Source organism: Drosophila santomea, chromosome 3L (assembly GCF_016746245.2).
Source record: "Drosophila santomea strain STO CAGO 1482 chromosome 3L, Prin_Dsan_1.1, whole genome shotgun sequence".
Classification (NCBI taxonomy): Eukaryota; Metazoa; Arthropoda; class Insecta; order Diptera; family Drosophilidae; genus Drosophila; species Drosophila santomea.
In genome coordinates this window covers 14,098,278-14,116,326 of record NC_053018.2, presented here as the reverse complement: position 1 = coordinate 14,116,326, position 18,049 = coordinate 14,098,278, and the positions used below count along the sequence as shown (strand labels likewise).

General features: G+C 45.9%; 3 protein-coding genes across 3 annotated transcripts; 1 reads left to right on the top strand and 2 right to left on the bottom strand.

The window, feature by feature from the left end:
- Nucleotides 1-78: 78 nt before the first annotated feature.
- On the bottom strand, nucleotides 79-14,268 carry LOC120448271 (hemocytin). Its single transcript, XM_039630195.2, has 26 exons — nucleotides 13,968-14,268; nucleotides 13,153-13,248; nucleotides 12,908-13,072; nucleotides 12,457-12,849; nucleotides 12,273-12,400; nucleotides 12,121-12,216; nucleotides 11,825-12,022; nucleotides 11,554-11,717; nucleotides 11,336-11,493; nucleotides 11,120-11,274; nucleotides 10,463-11,065; nucleotides 9,176-10,294; nucleotides 8,200-9,093; nucleotides 7,599-8,147; nucleotides 6,218-7,540; nucleotides 6,075-6,153; nucleotides 5,764-6,013; nucleotides 4,957-5,704; nucleotides 4,409-4,894; nucleotides 3,840-4,346; nucleotides 3,296-3,779; nucleotides 1,452-3,229; nucleotides 1,182-1,394; nucleotides 659-1,114; nucleotides 346-602; nucleotides 79-287 (listed from the first exon to the last, which is right to left on the bottom strand). Exons 1-26 carry the CDS (start codon nucleotides 14,072-14,074, stop codon nucleotides 159-161), a joined length of 11,535 nt encoding a protein of 3,844 aa, XP_039486129.1. The 5' UTR covers nucleotides 14,075-14,268; the 3' UTR covers nucleotides 79-158.
- A 1,053-nt stretch (nucleotides 14,269-15,321) lies between these two features.
- Nucleotides 15,322-16,509, bottom strand: LOC120449243. The gene is made up of 2 exons (XM_039631619.1): nucleotides 16,453-16,509; nucleotides 15,322-16,353 (listed from the first exon to the last, which is right to left on the bottom strand). The coding sequence occupies exons 1-2, from the start codon at nucleotides 16,507-16,509 to the stop codon at nucleotides 15,322-15,324; spliced, it is 1,089 nt and encodes a 362-aa protein (XP_039487553.1).
- Nucleotides 16,510-17,404: 895 nt separating this feature from the next.
- LOC120449968 lies at nucleotides 17,405-17,868 on the top strand. The gene has a single exon (XM_039632674.2). It carries the CDS (start codon nucleotides 17,540-17,542, stop codon nucleotides 17,768-17,770), a length of 231 nt encoding a protein of 76 aa, XP_039488608.1. The 5' UTR covers nucleotides 17,405-17,539; the 3' UTR covers nucleotides 17,771-17,868.
- The last annotated feature ends 181 nt before the right edge of the window (nucleotides 17,869-18,049 follow it).

Genomic DNA, 18,049 nt, shown 5'->3' with positions numbered 1-18,049 from the left:
TTAGCGTATTGACCATTTTGTTTTTATGGATTACTCTAAGGATTACCAACTACTTTTATTAAATCAAAACACCTTTAATTTTTTTTTAAAATTTAATTTTTTAATGCTCGACATTCTTAAAACTACCTAAATGACTTTCTCGGACAACCAATAAGTTCTTAGTGCCCATGGTTGCCAAGTAACTGCAGCAGCGGAGACTGCACATCCGGCTGCATTCGCACATCGAATGTCGGAGTGTCGGAGAACTCTGAGCACGGCGAGCAACCGCAGTTGGAGGGCATCTCGTGCTGGAATATGAACATCATTAAATATTTTAATGGAATTAAAAATGAAAATTGTACTAACCTTCTGTGTAAACGTGTGGCCATCCTCGCAAATCATTTTCACGGTGATTGGATGATATGACTTGATGCTGCAGCAAGTACAGAACTTCTCGTGCATGTCAGTGAGTGTATTGTACTTGGAACCAGAGGAGCAGGTACCCTCGCAGTCGGTGAAGCCCTGAATGGGATCGGCATTCACACAGATTCCATGTCCTTGCACAGGGAACTTAAGAATCTCCTTGGTTCGCGACTCCGCCAAGGAAACAGGCAAACATGTTGCTGCAAATAACGAGGTATCTAGTCAAAGTGGGCTTAAGAACTGGGAATGAACTTACATTTGTCCTCTATCAGTGGCTCCGATTTGCATCGCTGGCAGCAACCATCTTGGTACAACAGGTGAGATAGGCAACTGCCCACATCCGGACATACTTCTTTCGAGGTGGTAACCAAAAACTGGCCATCCTTCTTCAGGCAACTGTAGGTAGTGCAATTGTCCGCCGACTTCCAAAGTGCGTTGATATCGTATAGAGTTTGCTCAAAGATGCACGAAGTCTGGACACACTTGCCACAGCATTTGGTATTGTCCAAGTTCTGATAGCTGAATCCTGGAGCACAGTCGGTGAGACACTGCTCCAGGGTGCTGATCACCTGGGCATTGCCATCCGGACCGTACGAACATGTCTCCTGCTTGCAAACATCCTTGGCATGCGTCCACTTATCACCCACTGTCTTGGTGAACTTGGTATCTTCGTCGAGCTCATATTGCACAATGCACAGATCCTTGGGAGGTACTATATGGTAAATAAAGAGCGTATATTTTTAACAGAGTAAGTTCAATAACGAAGATATTTTCCTTACCACATGAGTGCTTGGAGCAACACATTCCTGGCTCCTTAATGGTCTTTACTTCGTAGAATCGTTCTTGACAGCTAACAGGCGGCTTGGGGCACGACTCCGGTTTGCACTCAATTTTCCGCGTGGGACAGCAGCCTTCTTCAACCTTTACAATAACCTCGCCTGGTAGCAACTCACGCAGCTTAATAATTTCACACTGGTCCTTGGGTATGCACTCTAAAATGTTTAAGGGTTAAATAAAAACTAAATACTGGGCGGACCATAGGTGCTTACCGCATATGTACTGAGAGCAGCCATTGACATCCTTCTTCTCCTTTTTAAACTGCCCAGGACCGCAAATGGGCACCAAGGGAGCAAGGCACAGTTTGGAAGGATCCTTCGTCTCCGGGACACAACGATACCTAGGACAGCACTCATCCACGCTGACTATGGTCTCGGGTCTATAGCCTTCGGCGCAGATATTCTCCTCCACCTGGCACTTCCTTTCCACACACGAGGTCTTTCCCCTAGAATCACACTGACACTCGGTGCACTTATCCTTCTTCCATTTCTCGTCAGGCAGGTGGAGTCCATCATCGCACTTTGTGCAGGCTATTTCGGGCACACACTTTCCACCATCCATTACCTTTCCAGGGGGACAGAAGCAGCCCTCGAATCGCTCCGAGCTCAAGCACATTTCATCTGACTTGATGGTATGAACTACAGCCTGGTTTTTGAGACTCACTGCATCGAATTCGGCCAGAGCTTTGATGGTATCGCAATTCTTGGCACAGCCACATGGCTCGTAGACCATATCGCTGGGGCATTCGTAGGGACACAGTTGGGGTCTCCTCCAATTGGTGCAAATGCCGTGCTGGTTGCACTCCTTGGCATATGCGGCCAGAGCTACGCAGACTCCTTGCTGGGTGTTGCCGGGCTTGCAGATGTCCTGCTGACAGGCGGAGACATAGGCAATGGGATCCACAGCCAAAGGACACTTGCCAAACAAGTCAGCATTGTAGAACTGCAAGCAGGGATCCTTCTCTGGCGGCAGTGGAATGCATTGCTCCTTGGGCACATTCTCACTGAGACATTCTTCAACCAATCCCAGCTTGGGCTCATCCGCCTGCCAGCTTTGGATTACATCCACTCCAGCTTTCTTTTTAGCCGGATTGGGCTGAAGATCGTTGGCGGCATTGCCATTACAGTCGCCGCAAAGTCCCTCCATCTTGCTTCCATATTTAATACTTGGTACGCCCAACGAGAAAATAAGATCTTCAAAGGAAGCGGTCAATTCCACATGGGATTCCAGGAGGGAGAGCACCAGCTCCTTGCCCACCACTTGCCGCAGGCTAATCCAACTATCTTTGTATGGTACTTTCTTAACCTCGAATCCATCGACCAGAACTTGCAGCGATTTGGGTTTCTCTGGAACACGCTGAACATGAATAACATGGTCACCGTTGAGAATGTGCAGTGATTTGGCGCAACTGCCGCCTTCCACTGGAGTTCGTTGCCCCAGTTTCTTACAGTCATCCATGCTGACGTACACCTGGAAGGTGTGGACACCTGGAAGGACGACATCGCGCGACAGAAGATAGGTGCAGTTTCCATTGAAGCTAAAGCTCTTCCGGTCATAGGTCATGTACTTGGAGGCACCCAATGAATTGCACACACAGTCCTTGCACTCGGATATGGGCACGCAGTTGGGACCCTTACGGACAGTTCCCTCCGGACAATAGCAGCCCGGGAAGCAGGCATCCGGAAGCACTGGACAGTCATCCCCGTGAACATTATCGCAGGATGGCTCACAACGTCTCTTGTAACAGTCGGTGTGAACCAATGGCGAAGGACAATTGATCTCGCACTGGGCCACGGCTCTCCAAGTAGTCAATTGAACCAGTGGGTTGACACTAAGACACTTCTTCACAAAGCTCTCCAAGATGTTGCACTTGCAGGCGGCTGGATCGCCATTGTTGGTCATCATGCAATTACAGGCAGCTTCGAGACAGTAGTTGTTAAGGAATTGCTTGTAATTAACCGCCTTGTGGCAACGAGCAAAGGTGGGATGACTATAAATAAAAGTTAATATATCATTTATATATTTTATTATAGAGAATAAATCACTGAATACTTACTGAATGATGTTGCACAGCTGCAAGGCCTTCGCCTGCATCTCCCTGGAGCACTTAAGATCTCCACATTGGTCCTTGGGTATACGCTTATCATACCAACTGTCGCCGAACTTTTCGGTGTTTGGAATAATCTGACCATCTGGTGATCTCTTGTCGTCCTTCGGGTTCCCGTTGTAGTAACCACACAGACCATCGACGGTGCGAATGAACTTGGATGATATGCCCACTTTAACGATGCCAATGTCATCGAGCTGCACCCAGAAACCGTATTTGGTGGACACGGCCAGCAGAGTCTTTCCCGGCTGGGAAACCACGAATGAAGCCTTACAAATGGGTGAATTGATCAATTGCTGCACTGTGAACTCGAAGCCATTGAACTTGAGTTTCAGATGAGGCAGCAGGATCAACTCATTGCCAGCCTCCGTGTCTTGTATGGTGATGACCTTGTGACAGACTTTACGGGTCTCATCGCTACATTGCTGATGGACTAGGAATCAAAAGTATATGTTAACAATAGATATAGCGATTGTTCAGTTATATTCCTTACCCGATATGGACCAACTACTTTTGTGAATATCTCTGGCCAGGATGTGGCTGCAAGGACCATATTTGAAAACAGTTCCATCAAAGGTGGTGAAGCTTTTGCCGCTGATTTCACACACATCATCTTTGTTGGGTCGCAGGACGCAGGTGTATCGCAGGCAGTCTCCCACTTTGGCCGCACTCATGTCCAGTTCCACGTCGTACTTCTCAGGACACTTTGGTTCCGTGCAGGTGATGGTCTCGTTTTTGCCCACTTGCTTGGTGGGAATGGGCACGCACGTGAACTCATCGCACTGCTCTTCCTCTTGGTAGTCCAAGTCCCGGTTGGGCATAGCCAGAATTTGTTCCTTGGACGAGATGAACTTGGTCTTTGTAATGGTCGTTCCATCGTCCACTATGGATACCTGCTTCGAGAAGGTGAACATCTTGGACATCTTTCTAGACTTTTTCTCCGTAATTCTGATTTTCATTTGAGGAGGACAAACGGGCACGGGACATGTAATGACTTCAGCTATAAACAAAGAATTCAGTATTTTAAATAAGTAAATTGTTTTTTTTTTTAAGGGGACTCACTCTCATTCTTTTCTCGGCTAATGTCGGGCTCAACAGTGAATGAATCACTGCAGCTGGCGTCCTCGTCATCAGCACAATCCTGAACTCCATTGCACCAGAGAATTTCGGGTATGCAATCGCCACTGGATGGGCACAATCTTTGGTGTTTGGGACAGGGCTCACACTTGCAGAAACAGTCGCTGGTGATCACTAGTCGCAATTTGCCGTCCTGACATGGCGGACACTTCTTGGGCTTGCAGTTCTTATGGCCACCGAGCACGCAGACGCACTCCTCGCAAGCTGAGTTCTCAAATTTGCTGCCTATCGGATAGCTCACATAGTTCTCTATACAAGGACAGAGATTGTGTTGGACGCAGGTATTGCCATCCCAGAAGAGTTGCTCCTGGCACTGACATCCATTCGTCGCACTGAAGGTCGACACACCATCGCAGACATTGCACTTGGTGGGCTTGCTCTCCTCAACGGGCACTTGACGTTGTATTTCAGCTTTAAGTAATTTATAATTTATTACAGTGATGTGAGGAATTTAAAGGAAACTAAAAACTTACGATATGGCAAGAAGCATCCGAGTGGTTCGATTCGCATATTGATGTTCCTCTCCCAGTAAGCCGGCACAATCTTAATATACTGCGTTAGGATTGGGTTCTTGAAATGATGTCTGCGCTCAGTTTCGGCATCGTGGTTCGCCTCGAAGATTCGTGGCTGTGCGTCCGTTGAGAGCACTGTATTCCAGGTGGGTTTCTTCTTCGAGAACATCACCTTGTAGCCAGTTACCCAGCCATCCGGACCACCCTTGGTCACAAATCCAGATATGTTGCGTGGCTCCAGGAAATCGAACTCAATGAACTCATTCTGGCTATTTGCCAATGGACGCCAGGCTAGTGGTGTTGATACCCTAAGCAACTCCAGAAGCTGTGTTTTCTTGCCCAAATTGGGTTGCTGCCACAAGCTGCTCGATTGAACTTGATCCTGGTGCATCTTGCCCTCATCCACGCCCATGAGATCAATGCACTCCAGGTCCACCAATCGAGCAGGCCGCTCAGTTATGGGTGAAATTGTTGGCACTATGGGCACTGGCTTGGGTTCTTCCTTATCTCCGCAGATCAGGAGCTCCACACGCATGGCGATGGAGCCATGCCATTTAAGCGGATAAATGCGAAGGGAACTTGCTTCGATGGGTATCTTAAACAGAGTCTGTACGGGAGCCCTTGAATCCAAGGGGCCATTGAACATTTGAGGCTTTTCCGTTTCGTCCACCAGATAATGGTAAGCAATACCATCATGACTGTGAAGGATCTGCAGTAAAAATATTTAATTTAATAAAATATCAAATGTAAGATTTGACAATAACATACTTTGAATAGAGTAACGTAGTTATCAAACTCCGGGCTACCAGCCATAACCACGCCATAGAACGGCTCTGGCTTGGCAAAGTTGAGTTCCAGATACTGCATCTGATCGTTAATGCTGGGTGACCAACTGCCCCTCGGTTGATCCGTGGTCAGTCGAGCCATTTTCGGGCCATGTTCGGGCGCCAACTGAGAACTTGCATTGAAAATGCTATCAGGCTGTGAAAGTGCAGCGTTTTCTATCTTGGGAATGAGTCTGAAAAAGTAAAAGTTAGATATCAATAGTGTTTTAGTTATGATGAATAGAGTTTTCCTACCGTTCTGTGGAACATTGTAGTGGTGGTGTTAGGGTAACAGGGTAAATAGGAATCAGAGGTACCAGATTCACTTCGCCATCTAAAATAAAGAAAAAAAACATTTAAAATATATGCTAGGTTTACATACTCATCAAACCACCTACCTCCTTCCGGGGGAACTGGTTGTGGCTTATTGGGCACACAGGTAAAGGCATTGTCGATGCACTGACACACCTCGAACTCTCCAAGCACGGGCTTGTGCGGCTGAACGTAGTGTTCCGCCTGGTCCATGCAAGGACATTCATCGGCTTGGACGCAAGTGTCCTCATCGCGCCAAAACAATCCAGTCTTGGGGCAATCTGGTCGCAGCTCGTCCACACAACCAGGCTTACAGTGCTCGCCAACAAGGCAGAGACCTCTCTTCTTTAGAATGCTGCCATAATAATGGCACGTATGTTCACACTGATTTGCGCAGTTGGACTTTACTTTGCCTGGTGGACATTGCTTGATGGGCTCAAATTCGGGTTCTGGTTTCGGTTTCAAGCCACAGTTGGGCTTGATCTCTGTTACGGTTGCTATGTGATCACAAATGAACATCGTGGGGTTGAACATCATGTACTCCCCGCAGGTTTTTTCCACGTAAATCCAACCGCCCTCGACTCCCTTGGGCTGGCAGTGCAGGAACTTGTGGCAATCTCCTGGGAATTCCTTGTACTCCACAACGGCAGCATCGCAGGCCAGGCCGAGTTGTGGCTTTTCCGTGGGCTTGGGAACTTCGGGCTCCAGTTCCTCGTCGCATTGGCAAAAGGCGCGCAGCTCATAGTCGTGGCATTTTCCAATACACCTAAGACCCTCTTCCAGACTGCAAGCCACATTCTCGTCCATTTGCTCCGGTGCCTCGTGGGTGTCCTTCACCCGGCACTCCACCTTGGTCATATATTGCTTCAGGCATGTGCCGTAGACATTTTCCATTCTATCGTAGCGTGGCACCTTCTCCTCATCATTTAGCCGCACACTCTTGTCCGAGGTATCCCGATCCTTGTCGCACCATCGAGTCCATCCCTTGACGCACTTGGTCTGATTTTGTGTAGCCAAAGGCGTTGGCACCGTAGTGCCCTCGATGAGTGGAGCTGGATGTCCAGTGGTTACAGGAACATCACACTTGACACCGCTGCAAATCTCCTTGCGCTTGGAGCAGCGGCAAGTGGCACATGAATCCGTAAAGGTAATGTCGCCTTCATAGAATGTCTTTCCCTCCCTCACCATACACACGGGCTTGCACTCGGCCTTGGGCACACAATCGCGGTAGGTGTCGTTCAGATAGATGAAGCCATCCTCGCACGGCTTGATGTGGCATCCCTCGAGGCAGTTCTCCCGGTTGCACATGCGCTCCGCGATTCCCTGGTCGAGGAAGTTATCGCAGGTCTCCACAGCGCAGGCCGGAGTGCAGGCCTTATAGTCCGAGCAGTGGGGATCACATTGCATGGCTACATATAACGATATCAATGGTGGTTATTTTTAGGTATGTATTTTGTATGTACTCACGGCAAAAATGCTGAGATCTCCAGCGAATATTGATGCCCTTCTGGGCACAGGCATCTGCGTAGGCAGCCACAGCAGTGCAGAGACACTCGCAATCGCCGCCCTGATCGCAGGCACAAGTGTCGAAAATGCAACGTTTCAGGAAACGCTCCAGAGGAACTTCACCATGGCACTCCTTGAACAGATCAGACTTGAGAGCTCCACACTTTAGTTGGGCCCAGGTCTCGCGCTCCGGATGCTTTTTGCAGGCATCGATGGGCGCCACTGGAGCTGAGCAGTGGGGCTGCAATTTCCAGGCATGGCCAAAGAGCATGGGACTGGTCTCCAGTCCCATCGATGGCGTTTGCATATCATCCAGACTATTGCCATTATAGTTGCCACATAGGCCGCTGACTTTCTGGCGCCACTCGTTGCCCAGCTTTACGTAAACACGAGTGCCCTCGTCCCATTTCACTTGCAACTTCAGCGGGATCACTTCCACCACCACAAAAACACCAGCTTTGTAGATGTGGAAGGCATTGTGACCTTTTGAGTTGACACTGTCACGAAGTTCTACCAAAAAATAAATTAGATATCATGATAGATTAATAAGGAATTCACCTACTTTTAATAGGCGTCTTGTTGGGATCCGTGCTGTATGCAGAATCAGCACTCAGAAGCAGCGATTCTTCAGCATGGCCAGTAAGGACGATTTCCAGGGACTTTGAACAAGTCACACCCATGGTGCCACACAAAATATTCTGGATGGTTATGCTGAAGCCATCGCCATTGTCGAAAACTCCCTTGGCAAGGACATAGTCGCAGGCTCCCTGGAAGTCAAAGTCGTGGCCATCGAAGGTGGTGAAGTGGGAATCTCCCCAAACGCTGCACGTTGACTCGCAGCCATTCTTCGAGCACTTCCAGTTGCCAGCCTTGCACTCACAGAGATTGCAGTCCTCCTTGATCTTCTCGCCGTCATCGTAACTCTTTCCGGCATGGTGGCAGGAGCAGTTGCCGGGCAGGACGCAGGCCAAGCGGGAAGTATCATAGACGTATCCTTCCATGCAAACGCAGCCGGGAAGACAGTCCGATGAGTCGGCCACATACTTGTCCATGTTCTTGCACGTTTTTGGCTCCTTGGGCGCACATTTGGTAAACTCGGCGTAGGGTTGCTTTTCACATTTCGAGCGCAGCTCTGACGATGGCGGATACTTATCCTTGTCCCACGGCTCCGCATCTTGGCAGTCCCACACGCCATCTGTACAGGTGCACAGATCCAGGAACTTCTCTCCTGGTCGCACCTCTTTGTAGCCCGGTTGGAAGGATATGCCGTCGAAGTTGCAATGACATTTCTGCTTCGGAACGCACTCGCCTTCTTCGTTGACATATTCTCCGGGGGGGCAACGACATCCCTCGACGCACTCCCGCTTGCAAGATCCTTTGCTGGGCAGATCGTCACAGGATAATGCACAACCATCACCGCACTCATCGAACACTTGGCCCATGGGACATTTTACAGCTATTAAAAAACACAATGTAAACCAATATTTTCAATATGAAATATTCTAATAATTAAGGTCCTGAAACAGGATAAAACTCACCGCATTCCTTGACCGACATTCGCCAGCCTGTCTTCACGCCCTGCCGCATGCATTCTGTGCCATAGGCGGACAGGATGGGACAGAAGCACTTGGACATTTCATCCTTGCAGGCGCATGTATCGTAGAGGCAATCCTCATAGAACTGCTCGGGCTCCACCAGGAAATGGCACTCCCCGAAGATGTCTTGCAGAATCCAATCACAGAACTTCTCCGCCTGGACCTTTTTCTCCGGCTTTAGCGTACAGGGATGAGGTCCTTGGTGGGTTTCCGCCTTAAACTCGCAAGTGTCCTTTGTACGCCATTTATCTGCAAAGGGTTCCACGGCCGTTTCCACATCGCCCTCGGGCGTTAGGAAGTCATCTTGGGTGTTAGAATTAAAAGTTCCGCAAAGACCCTGTGTTTGGCCACGCAAACTGGATGGTGCGTCGATATAGACCCGAGAAACTCCGTCCCACCAGACGCGAATGCCATCTGCGAACTCCACAGTCAGGAAGGTGGAGCTCGCCCGCCGGATAAGGACCTCGCCCAGACCCAGCATCTTGGGTAACTTGGCAATGGGCTTGTCATTAACTACCGTTGTCATTCCCTGATCGAGCTTAATCACCGATGGAGTACCATCGCGCAGGACAAATCGAATGGTCACCGCTTTGGTGCATGAGGGATCATCGGGAGCAGCGAAATTCATGGCCTCTGAAACGGCTCCCGAGCAAGCTACATTCTCCGCCTCTACCGAAGTGTTTTGGGTCTTTAGAAGATGGTAGGAGCATTTGCCCATGAAGTCGTACCGCTTGCCATCGAACGTCTGATAATGCGGATCTCCGACCGCCCCACAGCGGGCGCCACATTTATCTTCCGTGCACCGCCACTGACCGTTCTTACACGTGCAGGTATTGCAGTTCTTTTTTACCGTCGACTCCGGTTTGAATTCCTTGCCGCGAAGGGAACACGGGCAAAGTTCACGAGTGATGCAGGCCTCCTTGTACTGCACAGTTCCCTCCGGACAAAAGCAGCCTTCGTTGCAAGTGCCTCTGGTTGCTGGTAGAGCCAAGTCCGAATCGCAGGTCGGCTCCACATTGGGACCACAAGCCTGATAAACGCGTCCAAAACCGCAACTGATGGCTGGAAAATAAGGATATCATCAGAATGCTAAGAATTTATATATCAAATTAGTTAAACGAAGCATTTATAAGCAATTATACCTTTTACAATGTCGCAAGTTACTTTTTAATCTTAATAACGTTGTCTTATTCAGTTTTTGTCATTTGCATTTCTGCCAAGCTAACTTACGGCAAATTTCCAGATTTCGCCAACCGTGCTCCAGTTTGATGCCCTTGAAAGCGCACTCCTTGGCCAACATGGCAATGGCATCACAATTGCAGCTTTCCGGATGCTCCCGATTGGCACAATTGCAGTAGTCCGCCATGCAGGTGCGGATAAGAGCATCATAATTGAAGGGCTTGATGCAGTCACCAAGTTTTTCGTTGGCCAACAGACGCTCGCAGACTGAAACAGCCTTTTGTAGCTTGGATTGCTCGCAGGAATCCATGCCGAACTCCATCTCTGCACTGTTCTCCACCTGACACAATTCACTGTGATCCTCGACGCGCCAGGCATCTGCGAAGGCCTTGACAGTGGCCAGCTTCTTGCCCGTCCTGGAGGTCAAGTCCGTGTTGGTATCACCATCCAGCGTGCCACAGAGACCACCAACTTTTCCCCACATTTGGGGTCCAGCCTGCACGGACACATACTGCCGATGATCCCAATCCAGCTTGAGGCCCACAGACTCCAGATCGATCTGAACATGCTGGGCCACTGGCATCACCTTCATGCCCATAACCTGCACGGGCATAGGAAGTTTCTTAATGGGCGTGGTCAGCTGCATGGTGCCATCTAAAAGGAGTTTTATATAAAATAATTTCACATGCTTGCTATCAAAGCTCTTACTCAGATTTTCAAAAGTGTATAGAACCGATTGCCACAGGATTTTCAGGGTGTGTGCGCATCCATAACCAGAGCCATACGGACAAGCCTTCAGGATAATGTCAAATGTACCCGAGACCTTGTCCGTAATCAGCGTGTGCGAACAGGATAGAGGAGCCCTGTTGGGAGTAATGAATTACCAAAACCGATTCACTTATTTTTGTATTGCACTCCACTTACTTGAAAACCAGACCATCGAAAGTTTTCATGTTAACACCACCCCAAGTGGTACAAAGTGCTGGTCGTGGGGTCTTGTCGATGACGACATCCAAATCCTTGCTCTGGTACAAGGAATAACTGCTCAAGGTGACAGCTGATTCCTCCGATGACCACCATTCCTAAATACGTATACTTTACTTAAGTTTCTATTCGGAATAAAATCATTCAAATTAGCGTACACTTCTTCTTTCCAGATCCCGATATTTTGCCAGCAGAGCGAGTAGTTGTTCACGCTGTGTTTGGAGCTCGTAGGCCATTTCACCACTGATTCCGCGATGATAGACGCCATTCTGATGCGTAACACCTTGCATGGATGATGTGGATCGAATCGAGTATCCAGGAGCTGCGATATTTTGCATCAGAGTAAATTAATTTTATGCATACTTTTAGTAATATAGGACTTGTAAGACTTGGACACCTAATATCTAATGTTGTGTTGAAGATACTTACGGAATATACACTTTGGAAGGGGGGTAGGCAGATATTGTCCGTCCAAATAGTTACACTTGTACTCTATGTCAATGCGTCCTTGGATTTTTAGTCCTGGTACCTGAGGGCAGCTAAATGTGCAACGAGCCTCGTCCACTTCATAGGCACACTTGTAGTTTCCATTGAAATTGGTATTATTAATATTGCATCTGTCAATATCTGTAAAAGTGTAGAAAGGGAATATTATTTATAATAATATTGTTAACTGAATAGAGAATAAATTCTGCAGAATATTGGAGTAATATTTGTTTACTTACTAAATTGACAATGGTTTCCGCGGAACATCTTAGAGCACATACAGACATTAAAACTAATGCACTGTCCTCCGTTTTGGCAGGCAGGCGCACAAGTTGCTGAAAGGACAAGTTTGAATAAAAGATTCCCTAGCTTTTTAGAGGTTTCTACTCACGAGCACAATCTGGAGTCTTGTTAAGTCCAGATTTGGTGTGCACCCACTGGCCATTGCGGCACTCAATGTTCGTAATTCCACTGCCGTCCGGGAACTGGAATCCTCTCATGCACTCGGCATGGCACATACTTGGAAGAAAGTTGGATTGTAGTTTATATTTAGTTAGGCTTAAATGAGAGCTCACTTATTCTTGCAGGAAACTTTGGAGTTTTTCGGGGCCTTCGGAAAGGATGCACATATGGACTTCTTTTGCTGGCACAGTGGACCGTAGTAGTTCTCCGGACACTGGCACACTCCGGCGGAGATGCAGATGCCATTATTTTGGCATCGCGGTGTACATTGTGCCTGGCATGGTGGCACCTCTGCAAACACAGAGTTCCCAATGATCCATCCATCGTTGCTGCAGAACATCTCCAGGATGGCAACGTCCTGGGCAAAGCTATAGCCAGCTGGGCAGAAGACCTTGCAGCGACCATTGTGGCATTCGGACTGAACATTGGGCGGCAGTTGGAGGGCTGAGCATTTTCCGAAGGCGGCTAGCAATTGACCGCCGTTTCCGTAAAAGTTGCCCTGATTCCTGTTTAAGATTTTATTTTAATACTTTAATACACCTCCCAGCTTTTTTTGATAGTTACCCCTTGCCACCCAAGCCCAAAAATCCAAAGGTTTTGGTTAGCAGTCCTCCAGCGGCATGAGACGTCTTTATCCCGCCGCCATAACCTCTATCAGCACCATCATATCCTCTATGAGCACCATATCCTCCACCACCACCTCCTGAATCGCCATAAGTGTATCTTGCACTGTGAAGTAATATAATCCAGTTACATAATCCCTCGCTGAACTTGGCGAATTATCGCGGTTTCTTTGGACTTATCATTACCTAACTGCTGGGGCTTTGAGGATGTTGAAGCTAATGTGGCGTTCGTTCCGTTCGTTCTCCTTATCAACGACTTCCGGTGCGGCCTGGAGCAGCGGGCTAAATTCGCAAACAATTATTAGGACACAAAGCTTACTTTTACGCAGATAGGAATTAGATCGTTTCAGGGACAACAATTTAAAGGATTTAAGCGAAATTACGTATTTTATAGGGAATCATTGCATTAGTTGTGTAAACTATTCTCAAACAAACACCAATTTTGAATCAATCTCGCTGCGTTTACTGAAATCTTTATCTTTACATTTTTATATTTTAATAGCAACGACAATTATGAAACCATGAAAAAATGCGTTTTAGAATTAACAACATTAAAAATATATTACTTTTTACTTTTTTATTACTTATATTAGTTTTTACTTTTCTCACAAACTTTTGTGTATATATATTCACAAATTCGTTTTTACACTAAACTGGTTGAACTGAAAGTTTTGTCTTTAAATTTTTGTATATTAATAGCAACGACAATTATGAAACGCTTTAAAAATGCGTTTTAGAATTAACAACATTTAAAAAATTTAAGAGAGTGATTAGTTAACATTATAGATTTCTATAGCTGGCACTTTTTTCACAAACTTTTGTGTATATATATTCACATATTCGTGTTTACACTTAGATGGTTATTAGACAACAGTTCACATGCATCATGTATCTAGATTATTGTACATAATGTATTTTTTCAAAATCGTTTTCAAAATTCACATTTATTGCTATGAAAATCCACTTTTTTCTTTTAATCAGTTACTTTCTCCTATACTCACTTGATATCCTCGTCATCATCATCGCTCATTATAATGTCTCCATTCTCTGCCAACACAGATGAAATAAAAAGCAGCCACAACGCCACAAAAATCACTTTGCTAGCCATTTTGTTTAGCTAATTGTAAACTTTAGGTTTAATTGTATATACAGGAATATCCTGTTGGTATTTAGCACTGGTAATCCATTTCTGCAAGGACACTGCTGAGCTGGTAGTCCTTATTAAAATCCGGGCTGAGAATTCACTGTGAACACTTTTACACTTGACACTTTTCACTTTATTTATATCCACTGAACTTGACGATTTCAATGCGCGATCGCGACTAATGGTCCCCATGAATGGGGAGCCCCTTTTATAGGCCCGATCCCGAAGCTGGTTTATCAATAAACTCGGAAATGTTGGGCTCAAGCCCACTACTTATCCACAATCCGCAAAAAAAAGCACCGTCTTCAGCTTATCGGCTTAGTTGTTCTTAAATTAGCAACGCGAATGTACCGAATCTGTGCCAAGTTTAAGCTGATGCTAATGCCTGCCTGATAGCAGCATTTCCGGGACCTATGTCATAACTTCACTAAAGTCTGCGATGGGGGTAATAACTTGTTGACTTGGGGTAGCTCAATCTGCTGATATGTCGCCATACAAGAGTTATCTGGTAAACGAATAGCAATTGCATGAACAACGTCCTACACAAACTCATATGTAGTGGCATTGAACTTGGGGTGGCGGAGTATAAACAATTTAATGTTGGCCAAGGATGAATATTTCAAATATTCAACGTTCTACATTGTGACCGTTATATGTTATCGGCTAAAGCAGTGCATATGGTACATGCAAGCAGTTTACGCTCACGCGTTCGGTAAGCAGCTTAGCTCGGTGCTCGCTAGAGGTCGCATTGGTGTCGCAGTTGGTGAAGTGACTTCTAAGATTTAGGTACGAAATTCGATTTAAGTACCTATGCTGCTTTACTATCAAAAACACTTATTTAAAAGAATCAAAAAGTCTGTAAAAGTCACGGAAAATGTTGTTCTGTACACTAATTCTATTCTTTGGATTTCAGTTTAATTGAAGTTACACCAAAACGCAGTATGTTATCGAAATTTAAATTTTTGTTTGAAAAAACTCGAGACTGGAAAAGTATTTAAATATATTTCACACTTAAAGCAGTGCGTAGTTTATCAGCCAAAACTGCTAAGTATGTAAAATAAAACAATCACCATTGTTATTTAAATAATATTGCTTAGTTGTAACTATATTACTGAGCGAATACATACTGTTGTGGATTACAAAGTATATATTTTTAAAGTTACATACGCTCCCGTAAGTCTATCAAATGGAATGAACAGCTCTCCAATGTTTTATACCAAATAATTCCTCATTTGTGTTGGACGGCTGGCTGGGCTTGGTCTTAGATTATGTTGTTTGTACAAGTCTCTCGGTTTAATATACAACTCCTTGAAGTCCTCACTGCTGACATGTCGGCTAGCTGGTCCCAGATATATTCCGTCTGCACTGTGACTGGAATTTTCGCGCAGTTCAACATCCGGTTCGTATATGTTCTCGATGAGGGTTTGTCGCGACTTTACTTTTTGAGTTCGCACTTCCTGAACAGGTTTCCTGAGCAAAGCCCTCTGCGAGGCAAGTCCGGTGCAGCTCATGATGATAGCGAGTAGAACACAAAACTCAATCAGGGCCAGTATTAGACTGGCGCCCAGAAAGATGCTGTACTGTTCGCGGTACCAGTTGTCCAGATGGGGCAGACAGGACTCTGTGTGGCGCTCCCTTTCGTAGGACAATCGCTCCAGAGACTGACACATCGATTCATTGGCCGGCTTGGGGTCCAGATATGCCACGCCATGATCCGCATTTTCCAGGACACAGCAACTGAGCGGCACAGGCCAATTCCTCTGTCCATAGCCCTGTAATCTCCACAACGATGTGTCGTAGTCCAAGGAACTTCTCATCCCGCAGCAGCCGAACCGAACCTGAGCCAAATCCACGGCATTGGTGAACTGCTCCTGCCCCGGAACGCCATAGTTGCTCTGCAAGGATCGCACCATCTGCGTTTCATCCAGGCTGATGCCCAGACAATGAGGCCACAATGTGATGGCCAGGCACAACACCGATTCGGTCAGGAGCAGCACCACCACGCTCAGGAAGTATATGGTCAGAAAGCAGTAGGTGTGAAGGCAACTGGCCCAGAAACCCACGACGGCAGCCAGAGTAGCCACAAATCCCGCAATCGCCACACCCAGTGCTATATAGAAAAGCAGCGGCTGCGGAAGTGAGCTCAACCGATCGCTGGATGCGGCCAAGAGTCTGGAGAGCAGAATGCGTTTGTTATCGGAGAAGATGTATAGACCTGATACCACCAGCAGCAAGCCACATATCTACAAAAAAATAAAATTAGTAAGTAATTACACCATATAGGAAGTACTGCACAGGCTAAAGTCGGAAGCTATAAACTTTCACTTTAGTTAGTCACTCACCAGAAACAAAAAGTTACATAGATTGAGCACAAATTTGTAATTAAAACAGCAGGCCATGTTCAAATTAATGTGGGTGTCGGTCTTTCACAGTAAATTAGAACCAAGCGTTTTATGACGAAATGCAATAATTGCGACATGTACAAAGATCACTAATGATGGTGCTGTGTATCTCGATGTACTGCATGCTCAAAAGCGTAGATATGTAGATACTCCAAATCCGAAACTTTAAAACAGCACGCGTGTATTTCAACTCGGAATTATTCAATGCGGTGCCATGGACAGTACAATTTAAACTAAACAGTGCGAAGATGCAACATTCTGTGGCAAGTGCAGAGAAGCGAAAGTAAGAGACCACAGAGAATTCGCTCGTAACTCTCTATAAACCCCTTGATGGGTAACTCTCATTGAAACTTTTCAAGCGTCTCGCTTAGCTTAGCAAAACAAAACCGAAAACGCTGTCCATCCACCAAAAATGTTAAACTCTAGAGTGAAAAGAGAAACCCATGCATGGGGCGCAATGCTCGTTGCTCTTATTTGATCACTGCCACCATCTGCATGTGCAACCATTTGGAACCGTTTCCACAACAAAGCCGACCAGCAACAAACTATTACACCAGTTGAACTTTAATTATTACTAGGCACCGGAATTTATGTAAAGTTCTTTTTGTGGATCAAAATGTACTGTGGTAGAGTAATGTTTGCTATACCAATTACTAACGATCATTCTACCTGTTAGTTTTTTTATTCTATGGCCTATTATTGCCAAGGGTATACAATCGTCGGCTTGCCAAATTTATTTTCTTTAAAGAGCATATGTAAGGGTATACCTTGAAGTAGTATATTGATATCAATACGTAATTCTTATTTTAATACGTAGTTATTAGATTAATGGATTCTGTTAGTCAGCTGAAGTAGTTCTTCTTCACATACACACAAATCAAATCCTAGTAGGCCTTACTTAACACTTCCCCCCAGACTGAGCCTTGTCAAAATAAAAATAATAAATTGTTAAATAATTTGTGTATATTCCAAATCATTCTAACTGATCTTATAGAGCTATTTGCGGCGAGTGAAACCGAACCAAATTATGCTTAAGATTCCAAATCGGCGCAAGATGCCTGTGTCAGAGCATCAGCCTCGAACCATCAAGATAGAGCGACCCAAGCCAGGAAGGATACTAGGTCCTTTGAACATGTCCAGCATGCACCAGCAGACCTTCTTGGCCCAGAAAAACCAAACACTACCCGAAGATCTGGGCAGTCGTTTGCGGACGCTGCAGAGACGTGTCCAAGAGTGGAAGTCTTCAGGCCAAGTCTGAGATAAAACCTAAAACTGGGGACGATGCAAAGTATTTTTTAAGTAAACCGATAAAAATATTGTAATAAACAAAAATTAAAATATCTTTTTAAAAACAAACATACAAGTATGTAAAGCCTAACATGGATATTTAACTTCAAGGATATATATATATGTTTTAGTTTTGTAGGCAGTGTTTTCTAACTACTTCTAAAGCCAGTCCAAAATATTCAATGGAAAAAGTATGATGATGAAATGTAGTGTAAACTTGATGACAAATTGGCTCGTTTTCAGAGGTCAC